The sequence below is a fragment of the Myotis brandtii genome, unplaced genomic scaffold (assembly GCF_000412655.1).
Source record: "Myotis brandtii unplaced genomic scaffold, ASM41265v1 scaffold1675, whole genome shotgun sequence".
NCBI lineage: Eukaryota > Metazoa > Chordata > Mammalia > Chiroptera > Vespertilionidae > Myotis > Myotis brandtii.
Window position 1 is genome coordinate 161,322 of NW_005356150.1, and position 25,285 is coordinate 186,606.

At 39.8% G+C, this 25,285-nt stretch overlaps 1 protein-coding gene across 3 annotated transcripts in view; it reads left to right on the forward strand.

Annotated features, from left to right (window-relative positions):
- The window catches only part of HERC3 (HECT and RLD domain containing E3 ubiquitin protein ligase 3), an 82,984-nt gene extending 65,545 nt beyond the window's left edge, over positions 1–17,439 (forward strand). For 2 of the 3 annotated variants that reach the window (XM_014536856.1, XM_014536857.1), the window contains 5 exons: positions 1,566–1,632; positions 2,078–2,160; positions 14,278–14,461; positions 14,664–14,766; positions 15,706–17,436. In XM_014536856.1, the coding sequence (XP_014392342.1) occupies positions 1,566–1,632; positions 2,078–2,160; positions 14,278–14,461; positions 14,664–14,766; positions 15,706–15,914 (646 nt within the window). In that variant the 3' untranslated portion in view covers positions 15,915–17,436. Of the gene's footprint in view, positions 1–1,565; positions 1,633–2,077; positions 2,161–14,277; positions 14,462–14,663; positions 14,767–15,705 lie in introns of all 3 variants that reach the window. The other variant, XM_014536855.1, reaches the window with a different exon arrangement.
- The last annotated feature ends 7,846 nt before the right edge of the window (positions 17,440–25,285 follow it).

Consider the following 25,285-nt stretch of genomic DNA (forward strand, 5'->3'; position numbering starts at 1 on the left):
GCCATCTTGGCTGACAGTTAATTTGCATATACTCACTGATTAGCCAATGAAAAGGGTAGCGGTTGTACACTAATTACCATGTTTCTCTTTTATTAGTGTAGATGGTCCTTTGTGTCTGGCTTCTTTTATACAGCATGTTTTCAAGGTCTATCCATATTGTAGCATATCAGTGTTTCATTTCTTTTCATTGCCAAATAATATTCCGTTGTGTGAATGTACTAATTTTGTTTATCAGTTGATGAGGCATTTGGCTTGTTTCTATTTCTTGGATGTTATGATAATGCTGCTTTGGACATTCTTGTACAAGTTTTTATGTCGACATAAATTTTTATTTCTCAGGTACATACCTAGGAGTTGAATTGTTGAGTCACAGGCAGCTCCGTGTTTAGGTCTTTGAGGAACTGCCAGACAGTTTCCAAAGTAGTGGAGCCATGTTTGTATGTTCTTTTCTTTCGGGCTGTTAAACTCTTTTATTCTGAGTTTCTCTATTAATTTTAGGTAGCATAAGGTTAAGTATATAAAATGACACCATAGCCTTAGCTTTCTATAAACAGTGTAATCCTTCTGGCATTATCAGGAAGGAACACCCCCTTCTATAGAGAAAGAGTACGGATTTTAAGATGGAGATAGAGAAGGGTAATCTCTAAGGTGCCCCCTGGAAATGAGACTGTCGCACCACCAATACCAAGAATCCACAACCGATGGCAGGGTGGGTCACAGAGAGTGGAAGAGAGAGTTTAGGAGGAATATGGAAAAATGACAGAGGAGACCAAGGCAGGGTTAATTTTTAGTAACTGAAAGAGAAGGCTGGAGAGTGATAGAACTGCGTGCCATGTACTTTACCAACCTGGCTGGGAATGCTATATTTCAAATAGTAATTTTGGCTGGTTAACTGATACAAATTTAAATTCTACAGTAAGAATTTTCTTCCTGGCAACTCTTAATGGAACTGCCAAACTCAGAGTTCACTAAAGAAGAAAGTGTGAATGAGGTTTAGCTACAAGAATGTATTCTCTTGAAAACTAGGATATGACCGTTGTTGGAATAAACATATTTTTTAAGCATGTTTGTGTGCTTTCGTGGCAGATAGTAGAGTATCTTTACCATATAGAGCCCCTTGCATTAACAAGTAAGACATTGAGATTCCTAATAGATGAGGTGACTTTGTGGCTTTTTAAGAAAATGATAGAAGGATTACTCTACTAAAGAATGTGGATGAAGGCAGTCGGTGGGACCACTGCAGCACCATCTCCCCCAGTCTCTACTCCCAAGCAATACCAGGGTTAAAAGAACCTACGCGTGTGTCAGATGTAATTCATTTGAATTTCTTCATTAATCCAGTAATATTTGTCAGTAGGAAAAGAGAACAATTAATGTTTTATAGGTCTCTTGCCCTATTTCTTTCAAGATATGGTAACATGATTTTCTGTTGGTCTGGATTTATGTTTGTTCTAGAATCTCCTTTTATAGTTTTTCCTTGCAAACAGTCTGCACATGTGATTGAGATAAAAACACTATTGCCCTGTCTGATTTGCCTCTTTTCCTTTCTCCATCGTTCTGATTAGGAGTCTTCAAGAACTTTTAGATTACCCTGGGGAAGATATTGAGGAGACTTTCTGCCTCAACTTTACAGTAAGGATTTCCAGCTTACTTATGAGTGTGTCTCTTTCATCATGCTTACAAGTCATAACATTAGTTTTTCTCCAAATCAAATAACAGTTCAGGGAATTCTCTGTACCAAATTATTTAGTCATAGTATCTTAAGTTCAGTAAATGTGTTAAATGAATGAATAATTAATCTCTGTCCTTAAGAAAATGACTGAAGCATTAATCCTCTTTATTTTGAATATATTTCTTTTCTAGAGTTCATATCATTTCTCTTTTATTGCCTTTATTGGCAACTCCAAGTCTTAAAAGAGATCTTTTAAGGTGCCAATGTTTTCTGACTCAGGTTCTCTCTTTCCCAAGAATTTTCTGTGGTAAAAAGTAGTCACTAAGCTACATTTGTTCCTAACGCTTCTCTCACTTACAAGTGGTAAACAAACTTGAACCATTTCTTTTCCCCCCTTAAATATAGATTTGTCGAGAAAGCTATGGAGTGATTGAACAGAAGAAGCTGATACCTGAGGGAGACAAAGTGACTGTGTGCAAGGATAACAGGTAAGTCCCGACCTGGGACTTCCGCAGACATTGCTGCTTTTCTGCACTTTTAAGACCAAGATTGAAGTTACATTTTAATCCCTTTTTCAGAAGAAGGGGAGAGCAAAAATTGCAGATTTTAATGGATTTTTTAATAATAGAGGAAGCACAGGACCTGAATTCAGGAGATACCTGTTTCAATTCTAGATCTCCATCTTACTGGCTTTGACCCTGAACAAATCATGTAAACTGTTTGATCCCAGTTTCTCATCTGAAAAATGGGGGTTATAATCACTGCCCCTTATAGGAAAACATTTTGGAATGAATGAGCTCCTGGCATCTGGCACAGGGTTTCCAGTATCCAGCAGAGTGCTGGGCACGCACAAAAATGCCTGAAAAATGTGTAATGAATAAATGAGTGTTAACCCTTTGCGGTCCAGTGTTATTTTTGGAATTCAAACAGTCTGGTTCAAATTAATTGACAGGATTGAATGTTGAACTTTTTAATGTTCTTATTGCTCGACGTTGGACCTGCTCCTAGCGCCTGGTCTGTCGAGTCAGCCTCGAGGTTGGACCGAAAAGGGTTAAAGAGATGCTTACTATTACTGTTGTTTTATTGCTGAAGAATTTGTAATATAGATTTTAAATTAATTAATTTTCCCCCTCATAATAATTAACTAAAGTACATGTGATTTTTCTGGATGATTTACCAACTCTGTGTTATCTCTTTGGAGGAGAAAATTCTCAATTTTGTTTGTATTAGATTATGAGTGAGGTCACTGCAATCTGCATATTAATTCAGTTTACAAACTCTGCTGTGTGCCAGGCATGTTGCTGGGTATAGGAAAGAAATAACTTTTATCTTTGAGAAGTCCAAGATTAGTCAAGAAGGGTCAATATTAGTGAATGGTTGCAGTAGATTACTGTGCATGTGATCGAGTAATAGGCCAAGTGCCACAGAAGCAGGGGGAGAGGCTACAACACTTACATTGGACATTGAAGAATGTAAGTGGGGGGAAATATTATAGGCACAGGGGATAATGTGAGTCAGGACTCAAGTTTGACACGTGGTAGAGGATGATGAGAACCTAGGGGATGGGATCTTACTGTTTGGATGGAGGGTTCGTGCTGCAATAGCATTAGGATAGAGATTGTCAAGTTTTTAAATGGGATTTGGACTGGGACATGGTTGATCAGCTTTAGGAAGATAACTGATCAACCATATTGAAATAGACCACATATAGGGCGACCCATGAGGAGGCTGTTGAGGTAGCTCAGGTAAGGGGTAGTGAGGGCCAGAGTGAAGGTAGCGGGAGGATAGAGTCAGCTATGTGCTGGTTATGTAATCACCAGGCGCTTGTGTCTGATTTTATATGGATGGCACTAGAGTAGCATATAATGATAACACTGAGGTTTCTAATTTGCACAACTGACAGGAAATAGAATCTGTACAGCAGGGTGGAGGGGAAAAGAGTTTCATTTTGGATATCAACAGGTCTCTGTGATACCCAGGTGATTATATTTAGAGCTGAAAGTTTGCATGTATCTTGAGAGAAGTTTTATATGAACATTTTTATTTAGTTACTTATGCCAACCTCTATCACCAGTGAATTTGAGGTTGCTTACAACAAGAACCACAAAGAAACAAGGGATGGAGTAAGTAGAAAACAAGGACAGGGAAAAGGTACTTACTTAGAGGAGCTATATATATATCAGAATAGAAGGTAGACTCTGAACATGAGGATTTAGGGATCACTAGCACAGTAGCTGGTGTTAAAGCTGTTGGCTTAAAGAAGGGGAGGTGGGGAAAGAGGAGAGAAAGGCAGTCTCTACTTGGGCCGGTTGGGAGCAAGGGAAGCGTCCACAGAGGAAAGGAAGGCTTCATTTAACCTATGGAACAAGGTACAGAAGTAGAGAAACTGGATGCTGTTTGTAATCATGTTGGGAAATTAAAAACAGTTCACTCTGGGCTTTATTTGGCTTCTTCCATAAATACGTTGTTGGAAATACGCAAGCAGAGGTCATATGAAATTCACTGTCCGAGTGACCTGCCTTGGCTTCCTCCCATAAATCTTCCCTTTTGAAAATAGGAATAGAAAAACCAATAGCCTTTGTTTTAAAGTCTGTTTGTTGATATAAATATTGATACTCCGTTTTTTTTATTTCCACTTACATGAAATATGTTTTTCTCTTTACTTCCAGTCTGAGTGTGACTTGATCTGAAGTGGGTCTCTTGTAGGCAGCATATGTCTGGGTCTTGTTTTCTTCTCCATTCAGCAACCTTGTGTTGATTGAAGCATGTATCCATTTATGTGGTTGACAGGAATGTAGTTATTGCCATTTTGTTCATATTTTTTATCTTTACCGTTTTCTTCTTTATGAAGAAGTCCCTTTAACATTTCTTGTAAGACTGCTTTAGTGGTGATAAACTCCTTTAGCTCTTTTAGCCTGTGAAACACTTGATCTCTCCTTCAATTCTAAGTCCTTGTTCTTCATAACTTTGAATATTTTGTATCAGTACCTTCTGGCCTGCAAAGTTTCTGTTGTGAAATAGGCTGACAGTCTTATGGCAGCTCCCCTGTAGGTAACTAATTGCTTTTACTAGTTTTAAGAGTCTCTGTTTGTCTTTAACCTTTGGCATTTTAATTATGATGTGTCTCAGAACAAAAGACTCACACAGGATGAGAGTGAAGGGATGGAAAAAAATTTCCCATGCAAATGGAAATGAAAAAAAACTGGGGTAGCAATATTCATATCAGACAAAATATACTTCAAAATGAAGGCCATAACAAGAGATAATAAAGGTCACTACATAATACTAAAATGATCAATCCAGTAAGAGGATATAACCTTGGTAAACATACATGCACCCAATATATAAAATATATTTAAAAAAAATACATGCACCTAAATATATATATTAAAAAAAACTTTTGGGGGACCCTAAGGGGAGAGATCAACAGCAATACAGTCATAGTAGGGGACTTTAACACCCCACTGACTTCACTGGATAGATCTTTCAGACATAAAATCAACAAGGAAATAGTGACTCTAAAGGACTCACTGGGTCAGATGGATTTAATTGACTCTTATAGAACATTTTACCCCAAAGCTGCAAAATATACATTCTTCTCAAGCACACATGGGTCATTCTCTAAGATAGACCACATGTTAGGACACAAAACAAGTAGCTACAAGTTCAAGAAGATTGAAATAATATAAAGTATCTTCTTGGATCACAATAGCATGAAACTAGAAATCAACTACAGTAAAAACACTCAAAAACATTCAAGCACATGGAGGCTAATTAGCATGTTATTAAACAATGAATGGGTTACCAACGAGATTAAGAAAAAAATAAAAAAACTTCCTGGAAACAAATGAAAATGAATACACAACAACCCAAAATCTATGGGACACAGCGAAAGCAGTTCTGAGAGAGAAGTTCATAGCACTACAGGCCTACTAAAAAAAAAAAAAAAAACAAGAAAAATTATTAGTAAACTATCCTTATACTTAGATAATTAGAAAGGGAACAACAAGAAAAGTTCAGAGTAAGTAGAAGGGAGGAAATAATAAAGATTAGAGCAGAAATAAATGACAGAGACTAAAAAAATAATACAAAAGATCAATAAAACCAAGAGCTGGTTCTTTGAAAAGATAAATAAGATTGATGAACCTTTAGCCAGACACAGAGGACCCAAATAAATAGAATCAGAAATGAAAGGGGTGAAGTAACAGCTGACACCACAAAAATACAAAGGATTGTAAGAAAATACTGTGAACAACTATATGCCAACAAGCTGGACAATGTGGATGAAATGGACAAATTCCTAGAAAATACAGTCTTCCAAAATTGAATCAGGAAGAATCAGAAAATCTGAACAGGCCAATAACTGATGAAATTGAAGTAGTAATAAAAAACACACACCAGTAAACAAAATGGTCTGGACGGCTTCACAAGGGAGTTTTACCAAACATTATCAAAGAATTAGTACCCATCCTCTTCAAACAATTCAGAAGAATCCAAGAGGAAGGAACACTTCCAACCTCTTTTTTTCAGACCAGAGTTATCCTAATCCCAAAACCAGATAAAGACACTACAAAGAAAAGGAATTATAGGCCAATATTCCTGATGAACATAGACACTAAACTCCTCAGTAAAATACTAGCAAATCAGATCCAGCAATATATTAAAAAGATCAGACACCATGACCAAGTGGGATTTATTCCAGGGATGCAAGGCTGGTACAATATTCACAAATCAATAAATGTGATACATCACATAAACAGATTGAAAGACAAAAATCACATCGTATTAATATATGCAGAAAAAGTATTCGACAAAATGCAACACCCATATTTGATAAAAACTCAGCAAAGTGGGAATAGAGGGATCATGCTGCAACGTATAATAAAGGTCTTATATGACAGACCTTTTTTGTTCCTTCATTTTTAGTAAGACTATATCAAACATTTTTTATGTATAAAGTGTGTCTTTTTGCCTTTCAGATTGCTTTTTAATGATTTGGTCCCAAGGGTGAAATTGGATTAGGATATATCATTTTGAATCTGTTGATAGGTATCTTTGCTAAATTAATTTTTCTAATGAATTATTTCAGCTTATACGTTATCAGTATATGCGAGTACCCATTTCACCTAATCCTTACAAGCTCTGATTATTTTCTTAAAAAGAAAAATTACTTTTATTAAGAAATTTGATATCATTTGTAAAATTTTATATTACTTCTATGTAGAGGTTACTTTACATATTTACACAACACTGATCCACTTTATTGATATTTACCTCTAAAATAGTTTTGTGTGAAAAAAGTGAATTAGATAGAAGTGATGGTTATATAACATTGTGAATGTACGGATGCCACCGAATTGTTCATTTAAAATAGTTAATTACCTTTTGTGGATTTTTACCTCAATAAGAAAAAAAGTGTACATGTGTGTGCACAAGCAAATGCATCTGTGTACACACTGAATGTAAATTCTCAGGCAGGGAGAGCTGTTGTGCCCTGTTGGGCAGTGAGCGTCACCATGCTACGGTTTTCTGCAGAATTCTCTTAGAGCTCGAGTTAAATGTTTAATGCACGTTGCCTTTCTTTCTGCTAGTTATTTTGCGCGTTGCTTACTAATGTGGGCCTATAATAGATTTAAAATGGTTGATGTGTGGTAGTGTTTGACCTGCCTTGAAAGGAGGGTATCCTGCTAGATGTTATCATGCAAGTTTTATGGCTTTCTGAGGAACTATCAAATAAGCACTGCAGGAAACAGAGGGTAAAGATCAACCCAGTTCGGAAGTGGTGGAAATTGTTTGACTTTGTAAAGGGGATTATAAACATGCCTGTATCCTGGGGATAGTGGCCAACAGTATTCATGACCAGTAGTTAGAAAACCCTATAGCTAAAGTCCTACAAGTGGAAGAGAGATTGCTGCCCAGAGCATGCAGTTGGGAGCCGGTGTACTCGAGACCTCACCAGAGCCCTTCTCCTCTTAGTGCTGCCCTTTTAGGATATGTTTTTCTGCCCCAAACAGGGTTGCAGGATTTTCCCTTCCTAAAGTAGTCTACTGATGTTCTTTATGCATTCGCGATTGAGACGAAATGATTTTCATTTAATTCGTATGAACTCTTTATTATATTAAGACTATTGAACCCTTTGCCAGTCATATTTATTGCCGATTTTATTCCCGGTTCGTTGTTTGCTTTTGAAAATGTGTTGTTTTCAAATCTTTATAATTAATTTTTGTGTTGTCAAGTCTGGTATTTCTTTCCCTGTCTAGTAATTGATAAAATACCTAATGTATTTTATTCAATTAAAAATTTGTTTGAATTTGTATTCTAAGTTGTATACATATTGCTAGTTTTCTTAGCTAGTCTTACAGGTGAACATGCAGGTAATTATATTAATTTGCAGATCCAGTTTGGATTTTCATTTGAAGTGTGATAAATTAAAAGTTAATTTGGGAAGAATGGACACTTCTGTGATATTTAATCTTACCATCCTAAGGCCTATTCTGGTCCTAGCTGGTCTTGCTCAGTGGTCATGGGTTCGATTCTGGTCAAGGCACATACCTAGGTTGTGGGCTCGATCCCCAGCCCAGGTAAGGATTCGTGCAGGAGGCAGCCAATTGATGTGTCTCTCCCTGTATCTCTTCCCTCTCCTTTCCACACTCCTAAAAAGCAATGGAAAAAATATTCTCAGGTGAGGATTAACAGCAACAAAAAGGTACATTCTGTTTTTTCTTTTCATATAGGTTATACATATTTTTATTAGAGGTTCTTATAAATATTTTGATTTCTTATTCTATTGTGAAAGAGAGTCTTTTCTACATATTTTGAGATTAGTGCCTAGAAATAGTTACTGATTTTTGTATATTTATCTGGTAACGGTCAATTCCTCAGACTTTCTCTCCTCTCTCCCTCTCCCCCCCCACCACCCCCATCCTTCTATTGGTTGGCCTGGCCCTAAAGAAGATTAACATTACCTTAAGGTTTTACTCAACTATTGCCTTTAGCAACAGGTCAGAGCTGCCTCCCATTCCCTAAGGTAAAGCAATCAAATGTTGCTTCTGTGTAATTTTAACCTTTATGGGAAGTGGAAGAAAATGCATCTTGAGTTTTAAGATTTTTTGTAAGGCTTTAAATTAGTTTTACTTCATTCAGAATGCCCAAATGTAAAGTTGAAATACCTTTTTTATATATTCACTAGGGGCCCAATGCAGAATTTGTGCACCTTGAAAGGAACTGTGGGCTGTAAGGCTGCAGTGGGCACAGGGGTAGGTCTTGGCCCATCCTCCATGCCCCCCCTGGACCCTCCCACCCTGGTAACCTGTCTGCCGGCAGCCCCACTCCCGCCGCTCACACCCACTGACGGCGCGGAGTGATGGGGGCTGGCGCCACCAGCGGCTGTCAGTGGGGCCATTGCCACCAGCGGGTGCAAGAGGAGGCTGCCGGCCCCCATCGCCCCTCAGGAGCAGGGGGAGGTGGACAAGCCCTGCAGGGCAATCGGGGCCCGGCAGCCACCGCTCGCACCCGCTGATGGCACTGAGCGATTTGGGCTGGCTCTGGGCACCAGCAGCAGGTGCGAGTGCCAGCTCTGGTGCCAGTAGAGGTGCAAGTGCCGGGCGGGACCGGGGCGCGCAAGAGCAAAGAATTTTCAGTAACCACCAGAGGCGCGCCCTGATGACAGCGACCGGCATCCCGCCTTGGTCTGGCGCCCCTGTTCACCTCCACCATCCCGCTGCTGCCAACATCCACCATGTTCCATGCGTGCCCCCTGGTGGTCAGCGCACGTCATAGCAACTGGTTGTTTGGTTGTTCTGCTATTCGGTCTATTTGCATATTAGGGTTTTAGATAGATAGATAGATAGATAGATAGATAGAAGATAGATAGATAGATAGATAGATAAAGTCTTTTATCCTTCTGGGAAGCAATCAAAACCTGATTTTATATTAAAACCAAAACCAAAATAGTTTATTGAATTTCCTGTGTTTCTGTATTAAAGACTACCTTGTTTTCTAACAATAAGGAGTCATAAGCTTAAGAATATAATGGTGTTGACTTCCTCTCCTTTTGCAACTGGGGAGAGAACGAGGATTGAATTTCTAATCAGTGTCTCTGTCTTTTATATAATAACTAGAAGCCCGTTGCACGAAGATTCGTGCAATAGGCCTTCCTTCCCCTGGCTGCTGGCACCAGTTTTCCTCTGGCACCTGGGACCCAGGCCTTTGGTCTGGCCGCAGCGAGGCTTGGCTTTTCCGCTGAGGCTGCAGCAGAGAAGCCAAGCCTCTTTAGTCTTCAGTCTTCGCTCTGTGTCTGCGTATGCAAATTATCCGCCATCTTTGTTGGGTTAATTTGCATAGTCACTCTGATTGGCTGGTGGACGTAGCGGAGTGACACCAATTTGCATGTTTCTCTTTTATTAGTGTAGATAACTGATAAATCTTGAGCACTTTCAGACACTGGCCTACGGGCTTTTATATGAATTAACTCATTGTTGTCCATAATAACCATGAAGAGGGGGAGTATTACTATCCTCTTTTTATAGATGAGAAGAAACTGAACACAGATTAAATGAATTGCCCAAGGTTCATTGTTAATAGGACTCAGAGCTGGAATTTGATTGCAGGCATTCAGAGTACCGAGTCCTTTTTTTGTTTGAAAATACTGTTTTAATAATACCACAGTGGTAAACAACTTTATGCTTATGTATTTTATAGATCACTGAGTCACACACAATTCAAAACCCACAAAAGAAGCTAAGAGTCTTTACATTAAATGTGTCCTTCCTAAAAATCCTTAACTGTATTCACTCTATCCTTAAGTAGTAAAATTTGATTTTGCACCATTTTATATTTAATATGTCACTTTTACATACAAAATAATGAAGGCACAGCTAATATAAGCAAACGAACTTTTCTGCTTTTGAGCCGAGGGTGAGGACACACATTTAAAGATTGGTTCTTCAAGTATGTATATTTTCCCAAACATTAGCTTCATTGAAGAGTTCTAAAAGCTACATTTTAAAAGTTACATGACAGCCCTAGCTGGTTTGGCTCTGTGGATAGAGCATTGGCCTGCGGACTGATGGGCCCAGGTTCGATTCTGGTCAAGGGCACATGCCTGGGTTGCGGGCTCGAACCCCAGTAGGGGACGTGCAGGAGGCAACTGATCAATGATTCTCTCTCATTATTGATGTTTCTATCTCGCTCTCTCTCTCCCTCTCTGAAATCAATAAAAATGTAAGAAAATAAAAGCTACATGACAAAAAGATTTCACAAGGATCAAACTATGTAACACTATATGCACATGCTTTACAGAATTTGCTTATATTCTGCATTTCTTCAAGTAAATTAGTATTTCTGATGCTAGGTAGAGGGATTTAATACTTAAAACATTTTTTTACACCTTTGTAGATATTATCAAGAAGACATATAAACATGAGACTCCAAATAATGAACATACGTTGACAGAATTATACAGATTATACACTCTCCTCAGAACGATTTATTTCTCTAAGTTCAAACATTCAGAACATGCTTTAAAATTTGAAGTGGCAGTTTCCAGGCCTCATTAGCAGTACTGTCATGATCTCCATCACAGACTCCCTTGATTCCATCACTCTGTTCTGATGTGTAAAGCTGAGGTCTGGGTTACAAAAGCAAAGTCTTATAGATGAGTTTTTTTCTTGGATTCTGCTTTTTCTGCGGTGGGAAATTTTAGGACTAAAGAAATCGAAGAATTAAGCACTGAGGACATGTTCAGTCTTGGCTTGGGTGTTCATGTGTGGTGTGATGAATAGTGTGATGACTGGGTTTCCAAGTGGTTCTTCACATCTACTTGACACCCTCAATAAGCCCTTAGTTCCCGCCCTCACAGAAGAGATCATGAAAAAAATAATTTTTAATTAAACTCGTTTTCTCCAACACCTTTTGAATTATTTATTGGGCTCAAAAATGAAAATCAAGGTTGAAACGGGCTGGTCAGGATCAGACTGTTTCAATTTAATATGTTTTTAGGAATGTCAGAATTGATTCATATTGTATTTTGGTCTCAAACCTGAGCCTTTTCAAGTTCACCAATATTCAAAAGGAAAAAAGCAGGATTTTCTTAGTCATTCTCCTCTTCCATCTCTGTCCCCGCCTATTCCTTGATGTCATCGGGCACCGCAGAGTTGGGGCCCTCATTTTTGGCAGCCACAGACCCTTCCGTTTCCCCCTCCTCTGCCGCCACCGCCGCCTCCTCCTCATACCCCTCATCACCCTCCAAGGTCCATGCATCTCCCTCCATCTCACCAGTGAGCTCTTGGAACTTGGCAAGTAAGGGCTTGTAGATGTCGTTATACTTTTTTCCCCAGAGCCTGAAATTCCTTATCAAATTTGGCCTCTATCTTATCGCAGCGCTTCTGCAGCGTTTTAAGGGCCAGGACTCGGCATTTCACCGAGTTAGGCAGGCTCTCCAGAAAGGCATTTTTAGGCTCTGGCGCTTTCTTTGCAGGGGTCTCAGGCCCCCTCCGCACCGCCCTTGGCCATTACTCCTCCTCCGCGGCACGCAGGGACACAGCGGCCCCTTGCCGCCGCCTGGTCCTATCCGCTGGCCTCCGCTGGCCTCCGCTGGCCTCCACCCCGCCCTTACAGCGCGGGGCCCTGGACTGGCTCCCTGGCATCAGCTGATGGTCGTGTCCTCCTCCCCCTTTGCAAACGAGACAGCTTCCTCCTGTTGCTATGGCCTCAAAACTGAGGTCAGATCCCGTCACCTGGCTACCCAGTCCCCGAAGTTTGCTCCTCAATCCCACTTAAATCCCTAAATCTGTCAATACGTTGTCTTGGCCTTTGCCTGCATCTCCCTGTGGTTGGCCCCTATGGTTGGTGTGGGTCTGCCTTGTAGCTTATCTTGGCTTACTTGTGGAGTCGGCTTCGATTGGGGTTGCAGGCTTCATCCCTAGGTGGGGGTGTGCAGGAGGCAGCCGATCAGTGATTCTTATTGTTTCTCTCCCTCTCTGAAATCAATAAAAATATATTTAAAAACAAAAGACCAAAAAACCACGCTACTGCCAGAGGAAGGGGGTGGGGGGAGAAGGAGGCCCTAATAAATTGTGACAGAAGATTTGACTTTGAGTAGTAAGCACACAGCGACATACAGATCTTGTCACATAGAAACCCACACCTGAAACCTATATGATCATATTGACCAGTGTCACCCCAATAAATTTAATTTAAAAAACAAACCACAGCCCAGTACTCATCTTGTGCATTCACGTGAGAATCTTTTTGTGTCACCCACCTGGATCAAAGGATGTTTGTTTTCAATTCTTTGAGCTATTGGCACTTTTTCTCCTGGATGTGTAGAGGTCTCATTTCACAGTTTACATTCTCACTAGTGAGAGACTACATATGCACACAGACAGTGGCCAGCCTCTATATAAAAAAAGAACTCTCACCTGCAACCGCCTGCTCAGGAAACCAGCCCCTTATCCGCAACAAGCAGCCAGCTTGCCTCTCTCTCAGTAACTCCTGACACAGTCAGCCCCGAATGGCCAGCACTTGACAGCTTCTTCCAACTTAGGCCAATCAGAAAAAAAGCAAAATACGCATATTTGAAACTTTGCTAAGAGAGTAGATCTTAAAATGTATTATCCCAAGGGGAGAAACAATTTGTAAGTACGTATGGCAATGGATATTAACTAGAATTATTATGGAATCATTATGTTGTATATCTGAAACTAATGTTAAATGTTGATTATACCTTACCATCCCCCCTCCCCAAAACAAAGAAAAAGCAAAATATGCGTCTCTGACCGATCACATAGGATGCTCGCTTCTAGCTAGCCCACCCCCAGCTTCCCCATGCCAGCAGCCTCCCCTTTACCACTCCGACGCTTTTCCACCTTCGGCCTGTTTTTGAGTCTCTGCTGAAACGTAAGTGATAGTGGCTGACTCCTTTGCTATAGCAACTTCTGAATAAATTGCCTTGGCTTTTCACGATTTTTGCTTATTTCCATGTGATTCCCATTGTCATTTCATACCTTATCTTCCCACTAGCTGTGTATGAGGTTCCCATTTCCCCACATCTTTACCCATCCCATCGATATTCTCTGACTTTACAGCTTATGCCAGTCCAGTGGGTGAAATGGGAATTCACTGTTGTCTTTTCGTTTGACTGATTATTATTAGTGAGATGGAGCCACTGTATGACGGTTCTTTCCAGAGGTGGTTAAGAGATTTATAGAAAGGAGTTATGATTGCATCTGTGTGCTTCTTCTGTATATTGAAAGTGAGAAGAGGAATTTCTGGGGGCATTTTATATACGTCTGTGAAGAAAAAAAAAGGAGTTATGGCACTAACTTTTAAGATATGTGAGCATACAAATATCAGATGGTTTAGCTTTATTTGTTTCTGAAGAGGGGAAGGAGCCTAGAGCCATTATCCTAGACTTTTTTCTTTTAGCAGAAAAAGTTTTTGTTTTTGTTTTTTTCTAACCTACCCAATGCCTTAGGATGCCTCCTGGTATGAGAATTTAATGAAATTCCATTTTCATCACACTCCACCTCAGTGTAAAAGGGGAACAGGATTAATTCTACAAGACTTTGGGCTAAACAGGTGCTGTTTCTTTGGTTTTCTGGCAGGCAGGAATTTGTGGATGCTTACGTGAATTACATCTTCCAAATCTCAGTTCATGAATGGTACACAGCGTTTTCCAGTGGCTTCCTCAAGGTGTGTGGTGGCAAAGTGCTTGAGCTCTTCCAGCCTTCAGAACTAAGAGCCATGATGGTGGGGAACAGCAACTACAACTGGGAGGAACTGGAAGAGGTAAGCATGTTTTTCCCTCCAAGGAAGCAGCAGTGGCCTGGGGAGGTGTGCCCAGAGGCCCGTCTTCCAAGTGTAGGGTTTGGAGGACTCTCCTGCATCTTAGAGGTCATTTCTTACTCCTAAATGCAAGTGGTATATACAGCGTCCACTATAATCTTCTAATCTATAAGATACATTTTTTCCTTTTTATCTTTTGGGGCAGACTGCCATCTACAAGGGAGATTACTCAGCCACACATCCCACTGTGAAACTATTTTGGGAAACATTTCATGAGTTTCCACTGGAAAAGAAGAAGAAGTTTCTCTGTAAGTATCAGGATTCTCAATATGGTATTCGTTAGATACTAGATATACTCCACAAGTAAAATTCTAACTCTTTTAAGTGGTAAACAGTTAATAAATGTTTATACTTTTGTCTTGATATCTCAGGCACAACATATTAATTCCTAGTTGTTGCTCTAAAAACACTTTTCTTATGTTAGTGATTCCTTTAAGTATCATGTTGATGAAATCTAATTGTTTGGATTAATTTACCTTATCTGTCTAGCCTTTTGAAAATATTACAAATTGTCTATTGCCTGTGTAACTTGGGAGGTGTGATTTTTATTAGCTTTATAATCGTGGTATCATTCACATACCATACAATTCACCCATTTAAAGCATACAATTCAATGGTTCTTTAGTATATTCACTGGGTTGTGAGACTAACAATTTTAGAACATGTTCATCACTGCAAGAAGAAACGCCATGCTCATTAGCAATCACTCCCCATTTCCCCCTAGCCCCCACCTCACCAATCTGCTTTCCGTCTATGGATCTGCCAATTCTGGACATCTCATGTAAATGGGATGATATAATAGATGGTCCTCTCTGACTACCTGGCTGACATTGGAGAAAAGTAATACATTTGTAAAGGAACATGAACTCTAGTTTATGTGAACAAACTTAGCCTTTTAAAAATAGTTGAAATCTTTGTGTCAGTGTATAATCAAGGTCAGAAATTAGCCAGTGAATAGCATAGAATTCTTACTCGTAGAAAACCAAAAAAGAGGGTTTGAAATAGTCTCTTTTGCTTTATATGAATGAGCATTTATTAATATTAATGATATGCATGTTGGCACACGAAAGTAGTTGTACTTCTCACACGAGCCACAGGGTGTCACGCTTTCCTCTCTGTTCCTGGGAGGACTGCTGAGCGCTGCTCCCTGTTGGCAGAGCTAGTAATGCCATCCCCTTTCTCCCCAGTGTTCCTGACAGGCAGCGACCGGATCCCCATCTACGGCATGGCCAGCCTGCAGATGGTCATCCAGTCCACAGCCAGCGGGGAGGAGTACTTGCCGGTGGCCCACACTTGCTATAACCTTCTCGACCTCCCCAAGTACAGCAGCAAAGAGATCCTGAGTGCACGTCTGACCCAGGCCTTGGACAACTACGAGGGGTTTAGTTTGGCCTGAGGTCCCCCAGCTTGCCCCAGATTCCCCTTCCTTCCTCAGTGTCCACATTGAGGCCTATACAGAAAATCATGGGGAGTGAGTTCTATTTTTTTATTGCATAAGTGTGTTGGGACTTTTGAATCCTGAACCTGGTTGATGTATTTCTGGGGTTGTATGCAGTAAGCAGCCTTCTTGAAAAATCAGGGGTTGGGGATGGGGTGAAAAATTGGCTCTTGTTTAAGAGGTGTTTTTGTTTTTAAATCAAATCACTGAGTGCTCCTTGCACTTGTGAATATGTTGCACTCTGCTGGATAAAATGGCAGCGATTCTTAAATTCTCATTTCCCAAACGTCTCTCAGCCCTGATCTTTCCTTACAGTGCTTCCTCTTCCTTCTCTTAACTTCTCATTCCTTTGCACAAATGATTTTGACTGATCTGTCCTTTCTTACCTGCGCACGCAGACTGTCTCCTCGCCCTGGCTTGTTGTAGCCCTATTCTAAGGACTAGGAGGAAAGGACTACTTCAGAAATTCCCAATTCCAACTAACTAAATCTGGGTCCATTACTTGGCTGAACTCTTGAGAATTTAAGGGAGCCTTTATGAACACATTTTGCTTTAAAAAAAAGAAAAAAGGTCTTGAGGGATTAGCAATCTCATGGCTTTCCCTATTCCTGGACCTCCTTTAAGATGTGCAGAGTAGCTTGGAGTGGCAACTGAGCTTAATTTGTTTTGTTGCTCAGCCAAGTTCCTTTTGACAGTAAAGTGAGGTGGTAAGGCCCAACCCCTTCCCTTATCTCACTTTTGGAGGAAGTTGCATTAAATTTTTTTAGAGTATCTCCTCCAAGAAAAGTAAAAATAATAAATTTCTTGTTCTGTTCTCTACCACTGTCTATTTCCTCCCTCTCGTCTTTTTCCTTTTCCTACCCTTTCCCTACCTACTTTACTTTTCTGTCACTTCATCCCATTCTTTGTTACCCGACTTAATGCTCCCTTCCTCTCCTCTCCTAATGGATGCATGCAGTCTATTTTTTTATTCCTATTTAAATCGCAAAATTTCTACTCAGATTTTTTTCCTCTTCCCTAATTGCTAAGACTTAAGGATGTTCTTTATTATGGAACTTTCGTTTATTCCGTTTGAAATGTTTGTTTACAGTGGGATTGAGGGGACGATTGCGTTTAAAGCAAATATATGTATCTCAAAAATAATGACATGTTGAGCCTTCTTCAGTGTGGGATAGGAAAGTTCTACATGGTCAAAGAATCCATGTGAACCTAATTTTAAATTCCTAGTCACCAGAGAAAGACTTATTTATATAAAATGAAGTATTTATGAACCTTGATATAGCATCAAATCTCAATGAAGGATTGTAGATTTTTGATTTTGTTTTTCTGTTTTTAAAACGTATTCCAATTGCTAAATTGGTAGTTTTTCAGTCTTTATAAAACAAGGTTAAAAAGATATACAGTTATATGAAATGTTTATTTTCTATGTGTGTGCATATAGTTCAATATTATGCAATAAATTTGGTGTTTTAACTTAAAACTATTTCTTATTGTACTTGCAGAATGGGTAGCTTGCTTTCAGTAGAATAACTAAGTCATCTACCCAAGTGATCTAATAGCAGGTGCCAGAGAAATGGAGAAGAAAGCAGGGCTGGGGCCAGGGTGGGGGAGCAGAGGACACTGAGGGCGAATGGCATTTCTGAAGGTTGTGAGGGATGAAAGCGATCCCCATGGAGGGGAAGGCCTGTGCAAAGGCGTGAACACCGGGCCATATCTAGGGAAGCACAGGAATACGTGAAGAAGGCATCAGAGGAAACAGGAAAATAATGGTAAGAAGGGAGAAAGAAAGTATGTTTGGTGTCAGGAAACAGGGCTAAACATTGGAACGTTAGTTGACAGTAAAGTAGGATTTGTTACACTGTTCAGAACCCTGGGGTGAGGTTGGAGGCAGGAACCTGACTTGAGCTTAATTTTAAGAGAAAGATGTGGAAAGAGGTACAATTAGGAACTGGAGTGGGAAGAGCAGAACAGAGAGACAGCAACTGAGAGCAGTGACGGTGGTCGCAGTGCAACAAAAGAAATGGCAGGACATGGAGGTAATGGGAGCCTTAAAGGAAAGGAGAAATTAAAGGGGAATCAGTGACTTGTTCATCTAATGATTGATGCTTATTAGCCCACCTAATACGCACCAAAAGAGTAAGAAATGCGGCAAAAAAAAAAAAAAAAAAAGATTTCAGTAGATTTAGATTTTAAAAACAATTATACTGTATCATTTTGCCAGATTTAATAGATGGTTTAAAGAGGTGGTCAAGAGAGTAGTAGGTTCTCATTATTAAGTCCCATTCAACAAACATTTAATAGTATAAGTAAATGCTAATTCTGAGGGGCGCAAAAAACCAGGTACATTTAATTTTGAATGGAATTAGCCAAGTTATTTTAAGTTTCTGGGCCTTGGAATCCTCAAACATGAAGTAAGGGGATTGGACCAGATAATTTCTAAGGTTCCTTTGAGATCTAAATTACAACCCTGAGAACAATGCCCGCTCATAGAGATGCCCAATAAATAATTCTAAACATCTGTGGCATGAATGACATTCTGTGCTGCTTCTAAAACACGATTTTTCTGGGATATTTTCTCTTTTCCCTTCATCATTTACTGTTTTAGAAGACTCTTCGGATAGGCATATCTAAATTTACCTACCTACCTACTTTCCTTCCTCTGCAAACCTTTGGATGTTTCTTCACTGTTTCTGTCATCTAATTTAATGAAACTGCTTGGCAACTGAAAGTGTAACCTAGGCACTTTAGCAAATTCTGAAATCCATCTCCACATGAAAGCCTTTTCATGACATACTGCTTCTCTATTAATAATCCTGGAGATACAGGGTTGGAAAACCATAGCCCATATGCTAAAATGGGTCTAATATTATTTAAAGGTTGACCATTTTTTTAAAAAGGAAGGATAGGGGCAGGGGCGGGCTGAAAGGAGTATGGGCGGGGGGGACATATGTAATACTTCCAACAATAAAGAATCATTAATTAAAATAAATACATAAAAATAAAAAGGAAGGATATGTGCCAGTGCCCGTATGGCCTACAAAGCCTAACTTATTAATATCTGGCCCTTCACAGAAAAAGATTTGCCAGCCCCTGTGAGACCAGACTTGTAGGAATCACAATAACAGTGGATAACCTGACTGAAATCTTAGGAGGAACTTGGGTCAGTTTAACACTGAACCAGAGAACGCGTTTTTGGGCCTTTCTGCCACAAGGGTGAGAAAATCAAGCGTCTCAGAAAGGGATACCAGGACTCTGAATGTAATACTGGCTGCCACAGTGATGGTGTGCTGTGTGCCAGGCGCTGTGCCAAGCATTTGCTACGCACCCTCCCGTTTCACTGCCACCATTGCCCTCCTGGCTCTGCCACTTACTAGCTGTGTGGCCTTGGGCAGGTTCCTTAACCTCTCTGTACCTCATTTTCTTCCTATGTAAAACGGGATAGAAATAGTGCTTACCTCATAGAATTGTTACGAAAATTAGGTGATTTAATTCATGGAAAGCTCGCAGGACAGTGCCTAGCACATAACAAGTTCTCAGTAACTATAATTAGTATATGAAGAAATGAATGTTTAGAGAAAATAAAGTGTCATGAAATGGTGGGGCCTGGATTTGATCATTATTCTGTAATTGCACCCAGATGCTAGAGATGAGGCTGCTTAGTGACCAGGGGCATCGCAGTGTGGCAGGTAACTTCCTTGACCACGCATCTGCAAAGACACTGCGGTGTAGGAGATAACGTCTCCACCCACCCCCGCCCCAAACCCACAAGTGGCTGTTCATGAACAAAAACAGCTCTGGGTGAGCTCTGGAGTCTACTTAAACTTCAGCAACACAGGGGAACAAAACAAAATACCTCCCCCGCTCCCCAAATAATCCTACAAAAAAGGGAAGTAGATGGCTTCATTTTGCCTGCATCATCCAATTTTCCAAACCAGCATTGCTCCGAGCCCAGCTAGAATGAGGTCCCCTCACTGGGAAAGGAGGATTGGGGTGCTTCCTCAGCCTTCTGGGGCATTGTATGAACGTCCCACTTAAGTTTCACCCAACCCAGAGACTGGCAAAGCTGAGACGTGGTTAGGAACAAGGAAGAAGCAACGGGCTATCGGAAGCAGGCACACCGTGGGACGATCACAGTTCCCCATGACCTGCTCTGCAGACAAATCCAGCAGCGCTAACCACTGGCAAAACCAACAGACAGCATAGCTGCTGTGGACTCTGCAGATCTCACCAGCTTTCACCTCACGGCTATTTGTGTCCACGGACATTAACCACCTGAGTCTCTACTTGCTCCCTTCCTACCTCAGCCCCCTCTGGCTCTTGCTGGATATCAGGGACTGCACTGACAGCCAGTGTAGACTTGTGCAGCTATGCATGTGTTAGAAGATACCAGCCTAGATTCCCACGCCGACCCCCACTGCCAGGCATGCCCTTGGGGCTATCCCTCAGCTATGTACTGCATGCTACCAACCTCACACCTGTTACCTGCCTCCATCGCACACACATAGGGGGAGACGGTGTAGAAATAGGAGAGCACGCCAACAGCCAGGGCCCTGTACCTGCTTTTGGACCCAGATCAGGCCCTGTCTTCTGTCACTGGCCTGTATCATTGTACTTACCTACAGTTAGTCCTTCCCGCACACCCCTGGCCCGATCCCCATTACCAGCCCCAACTCCCAAGTGCCTGTGGCCAGACCCAGCAGCCATGGTGGTGCACACCAACAGCCAGATCCCCTGCAGCTGCCAGGTACCCACAGTTGGCCTCAGTCCTGCACTGCTGTCCACTACATGTGTCTCTGCCACTGGATCCTGCTACTACATAGGCACCTCTAGCTGGCCCCCACAGCTGAGTGTGTGCACATCACTGGCTCTGGTCCCCCCGCAGCCCTCCATTCTGGTCCCTAGCTGCTGGGCCTGGAAGTGCTGCTAAGGACCACAACAGCTAGTGCAGCCTCTAAGGACTCCCCACAGTGCTCGTCAACGATCAAACAATTGATGTTGTAAACTCCAGCAACCTGAACCAGAGATGACATCCCTCCCACCCTGGTCCTGGCCCCATTGCTACCATACGTTCCTTCACTTGGTGCCCTTCACCACTAGATTCGGGGTCACAGCAAGTAGTGTGCCCCTACCCACAGGTGAAAGTCTTCACTTACCAAAGTCAGTTCATTGAGTCTGGTAGAGGTGACTCCTTCAAATGCACAGACACACAAGTGTACAAGAATCAGGGAAACATTCCCACCCACGGAATAAAGTAAATCTCCAGGACTTGGCTCCAAAGAAATGGAGATCCAGGAATTGTCTGACAATAATTCTTATAAAGATGATCAGAGAACTCGTAGAGAACACAAACAATTTAATGATACCTGGAAAGTAATACAAGAACAAAATGAGATGTACAACAAAAAAATAAAACACAAAAGAGATGCAAACATTGGAGCTAAAGAATACAATGACTGACCTGGCCCATGTGTCTCAGTGGTTGAGCATTGACCCATGAACCAGGAGGTCATGGTTTGATTCCTGGTCAGAGCACATGCCCCGGTTGCAGGCTTGATCCCAGGTGGGGGACGTGCAGGAGGCAGCCGATCAATAATTCTCATCATTGATGTTTCTCCCTCTTCCTTCCTCTCTGAAATCAATAAAAATATATCTTAAAAATAAAATAAAAATTAAAAACCTCTAGTTTGTGTTAAAAAGAATACAATGACTGAAGAATTCAATGGAGAGTTTCACCACCAGACTTGAACAAGCAAAAGAATCAGTGAGCTTGAAGATAGATTTCTTGAAATTATCCACTGGGAGTGAGAAAAAATGAAAAGGAATAAAAAAGACCAACAGGACTTATGGGACACCATTAAGAGAAACAATGTGTAGATCATTGAAGTCACAGAGAAGAAAGGAGAAGGGGATAGAAAGCTTATCTAAATAAATAATGGCTGAGAACTTCTCAAACCTGGGAGAGATTTGGACATTCACGTTTTTGAAAATAAAAGGCACTCCAACATTTCAATCACGATTTTCTCGAAAACATAATAAACTTGTCTAAAATAGAAGCAGAATTTTAAAACAGCAAGAGGGAAAGAAATACGTTATACAAAGGTACCCACATAAGGCTCTGAGCAGATTTTCCAGCAGACACCTTGCAGGCCAGGAGAAAATGAAGTGACACCACCAAGAACTAAGAGAAAATAAACCTTGCCAACCAAGTATACTTTACCCAGCAGAGTTGTTCTTCAGAAATGAAGGTGAGCGAGGCTTTCCCTACCAAAAGCTGAGAGCTCATCACTACCAGACTTGACTTACAAGAAATGATGAAAGGAGTCCTTCAAGCTGAAATGAAAGGATGCTATTTAGTAATGTGAAAACACACAATACATTGGTTAAGGTAAGTATATAGTCAGATTTAGAATACTCTAATACTATGATATGGGATGTGTTAATCATTTAACTCTAGTACAGAGGTTAAAGGGCAAAAGTATTGAAGATAGCTATAGCTACAAAAATTTATTAAAGCACACACAATATAAAATATGTAGAATGGGACATCAAAAAGAAAAAGGAGGAGTAAAAGGGTAGAGTTTTTGTATGTGATCAAAGTTAAATTGTTATCAGCATCAAATAGACTGTTATAGCTATAAAATATTTTATAAGCCTCATGGAAACCATTAAGCAAAAATCTACAGTAGAGTTATAAAAGATAAAAGAATCAAAGCATACCAATATGGAAAATCATCAATTCACAAGCAAGGCAGCAAGAGAGGAACAAAGGAACAAAGAAACTACAAAATAGAGAGGAAACAATAAGGTGGCATTAGAAATCTTTACCTATCAATAATTAAACGTAAATGGATTGAATTCTCAAAAGACATATAGTAACTGGATGGTTTAAAAAAAAAAAATCAACTATATGCTGCCTACAAGAGACTCCATTTTAAGAATACACATGGGCTGAAAGTGAAAGGATGGAAAAAGATACTCTGCAAGTAAAAACCAAAAGAGAGATATAACTGTCAGACAAAAGACACTTTAAGCCAAGCATGTCAAACTCGCGGCCCACGGGCTACATGTGGCCCACAATGAATATTTTTTGCAGCCCAGCCAGTATAACGGTATGTAAGAAACGTTTTAGTAAAAATTTTGTAACTTAATTTTTACAATATTCTGTTATACATAATTATTAATAACGAACTACAATGTTCGCTAATGACTGACTAATTACTATAATCTTGTTGCATTCATTTCCCTTACATGCCTTATGCACAGGAGCACCATTTCTCTCCACTAATACCAGCAGCGAATATTTTAGCAGCGATTGCCACATCATTAGTCTTAGACTGACTTGTTTGGTGTGTGCAACAGGAAATATTTCGCTTTCGGAGAACAAGAAAAATAGGTTTATTTGCGTTACGCTTATTAATTTGTGCAGTTATTCAGTGTCTGGTAAGTTAATGTTCAAGAAAAAAATTAATTTTTATTAAAATGTTCTATTTTATGTTAACGATTACTCATTTATTTCAGCCCTTTGTATTCAGCGTGTCTCTATCGAAATAAACCTACGTTTCTATGAAAATTGAAGCTTTTGTTTTTTGCACTCACATAAACTTAAACCTTGTTTATTTGGCCTGTGTTAGCCTTTGGGTTTGACATGCTTGCTTTAAGCCAAAACAGTAATGAGACTAAGAAGGTTATTATATAATGACAAATGGGTCAGTTTGTCAAGAAGATTAACAAATGTAAATATACACGCACCTAACCTTGTAGCACCTAAATACAGGGTGTCCCCCCCAAAAATGTACACACATGTCACCCTTGTGCAGGGGCTATGTAATCTTCTCTATATCATTCCAATTTTAGTGTATGTGCTGCCAAAGCAAGCACTCAACTATTAATTATTTAAAAAAAAAAAGAGGAAAGAATACTCCCAAACTTATTTTACAAGGCCAGCATCACCCTGATATCAAAGCCAGGTAAGGACAATACAAGAAAAGAAAACGAGAGAGCAAAATCCCTGATGAATATAGATGCAAAAATGTTTAATAAATTACTAGCAAACCAAAAATCCAAATGTTAAAAGGATCATATACCATGATTAAGTGGGATTTATCCCTGGGATGAAAGACTAATTTAACGTATACAAATCAATCAAAATGATGCATCACATTAATAGAATGAAGATAAAGTCATATCATCTCAATAGATGCAGAATAAGCATTTGACAAAATATACTTTTATGATAAAAGCTGTCAACAAATTGGGAATAGAAGGAACATACCTGAACATAATAAAGGCCATATTTGATAATCCCACAGCTAACATCATACTTAACAGTGAAATGATGAGAGCTTTTTCTCTAAGATCAGGACAGGTCACTGGTGCCCACTCTCACCCCTCCAATTCAACATAGCACTGGAAGTCCTAGCCAGAGCAATTAGAAATTGAAAAAGAAATAAAATCAGAAAGGAAATAAAATTGTCTTTGTTTGTAGACGTTATGATCTTATATATAAAAAATCTTCATGACTCCACTAAAAGTTAGAATTAATGCAGTAAAGTTATAGGATACAAAATCAACATACAGAAATCAGTTGTGTTTCTATACAATAACAATAAAATATGTGAAAAAGAAATGAAACAATCCTATTCATGATAGGATGAAATAGGAATAAATCTAACCGAGGTGAGATATCTGTGCACTGAAAACTACAAGACTTTGACAGAAAAAACCTGAAGGCATAAAGAAATTGAAAGATATGACATGTTCATGGGTAGAAAGAGTTAATGTTGTTAAACTGTCCATACTATCCAAAGCCATTTATAGATTCACTGCAAACCCTATCAAAATTCTGATCGTGTTTACCAGGGACCGGGGAGTGCAGGAAATGGGAAGATGTTTTTTGGTCAAAGAATTGTAAACTTTTAGTTATAAGATGAATAAAATGATGGGGAGCTAATGAACATGGTATTTATAGTTAACAACGTTGTATTATATACTTAAAAGTTGCTGAGAGATGATCTTAAATGTTCTAACTACAAAAAAAAATGATTATGTGACATGATGGAGGTGTTAGCTAATGCTAGCATGAAAATTGTTTTATAATGTATAGATGTATCAAATCAACGTGTATGTCTTACATTTACACAATGTGATACGTCAATCACATCTCAATAAAACTGGAAAAAATAAATAAAAGGAAAAAATAGTCAAATCATAGTGAACCAAATGATAGAGGTGAAGGTGAAATGTGGGTCAAATATAGAAGAAAAATAAGTAAAATATATGCTAATCTTCAGAATTTTATCATTTCCTCTTCAAAAGAAATGCAAGCGTTG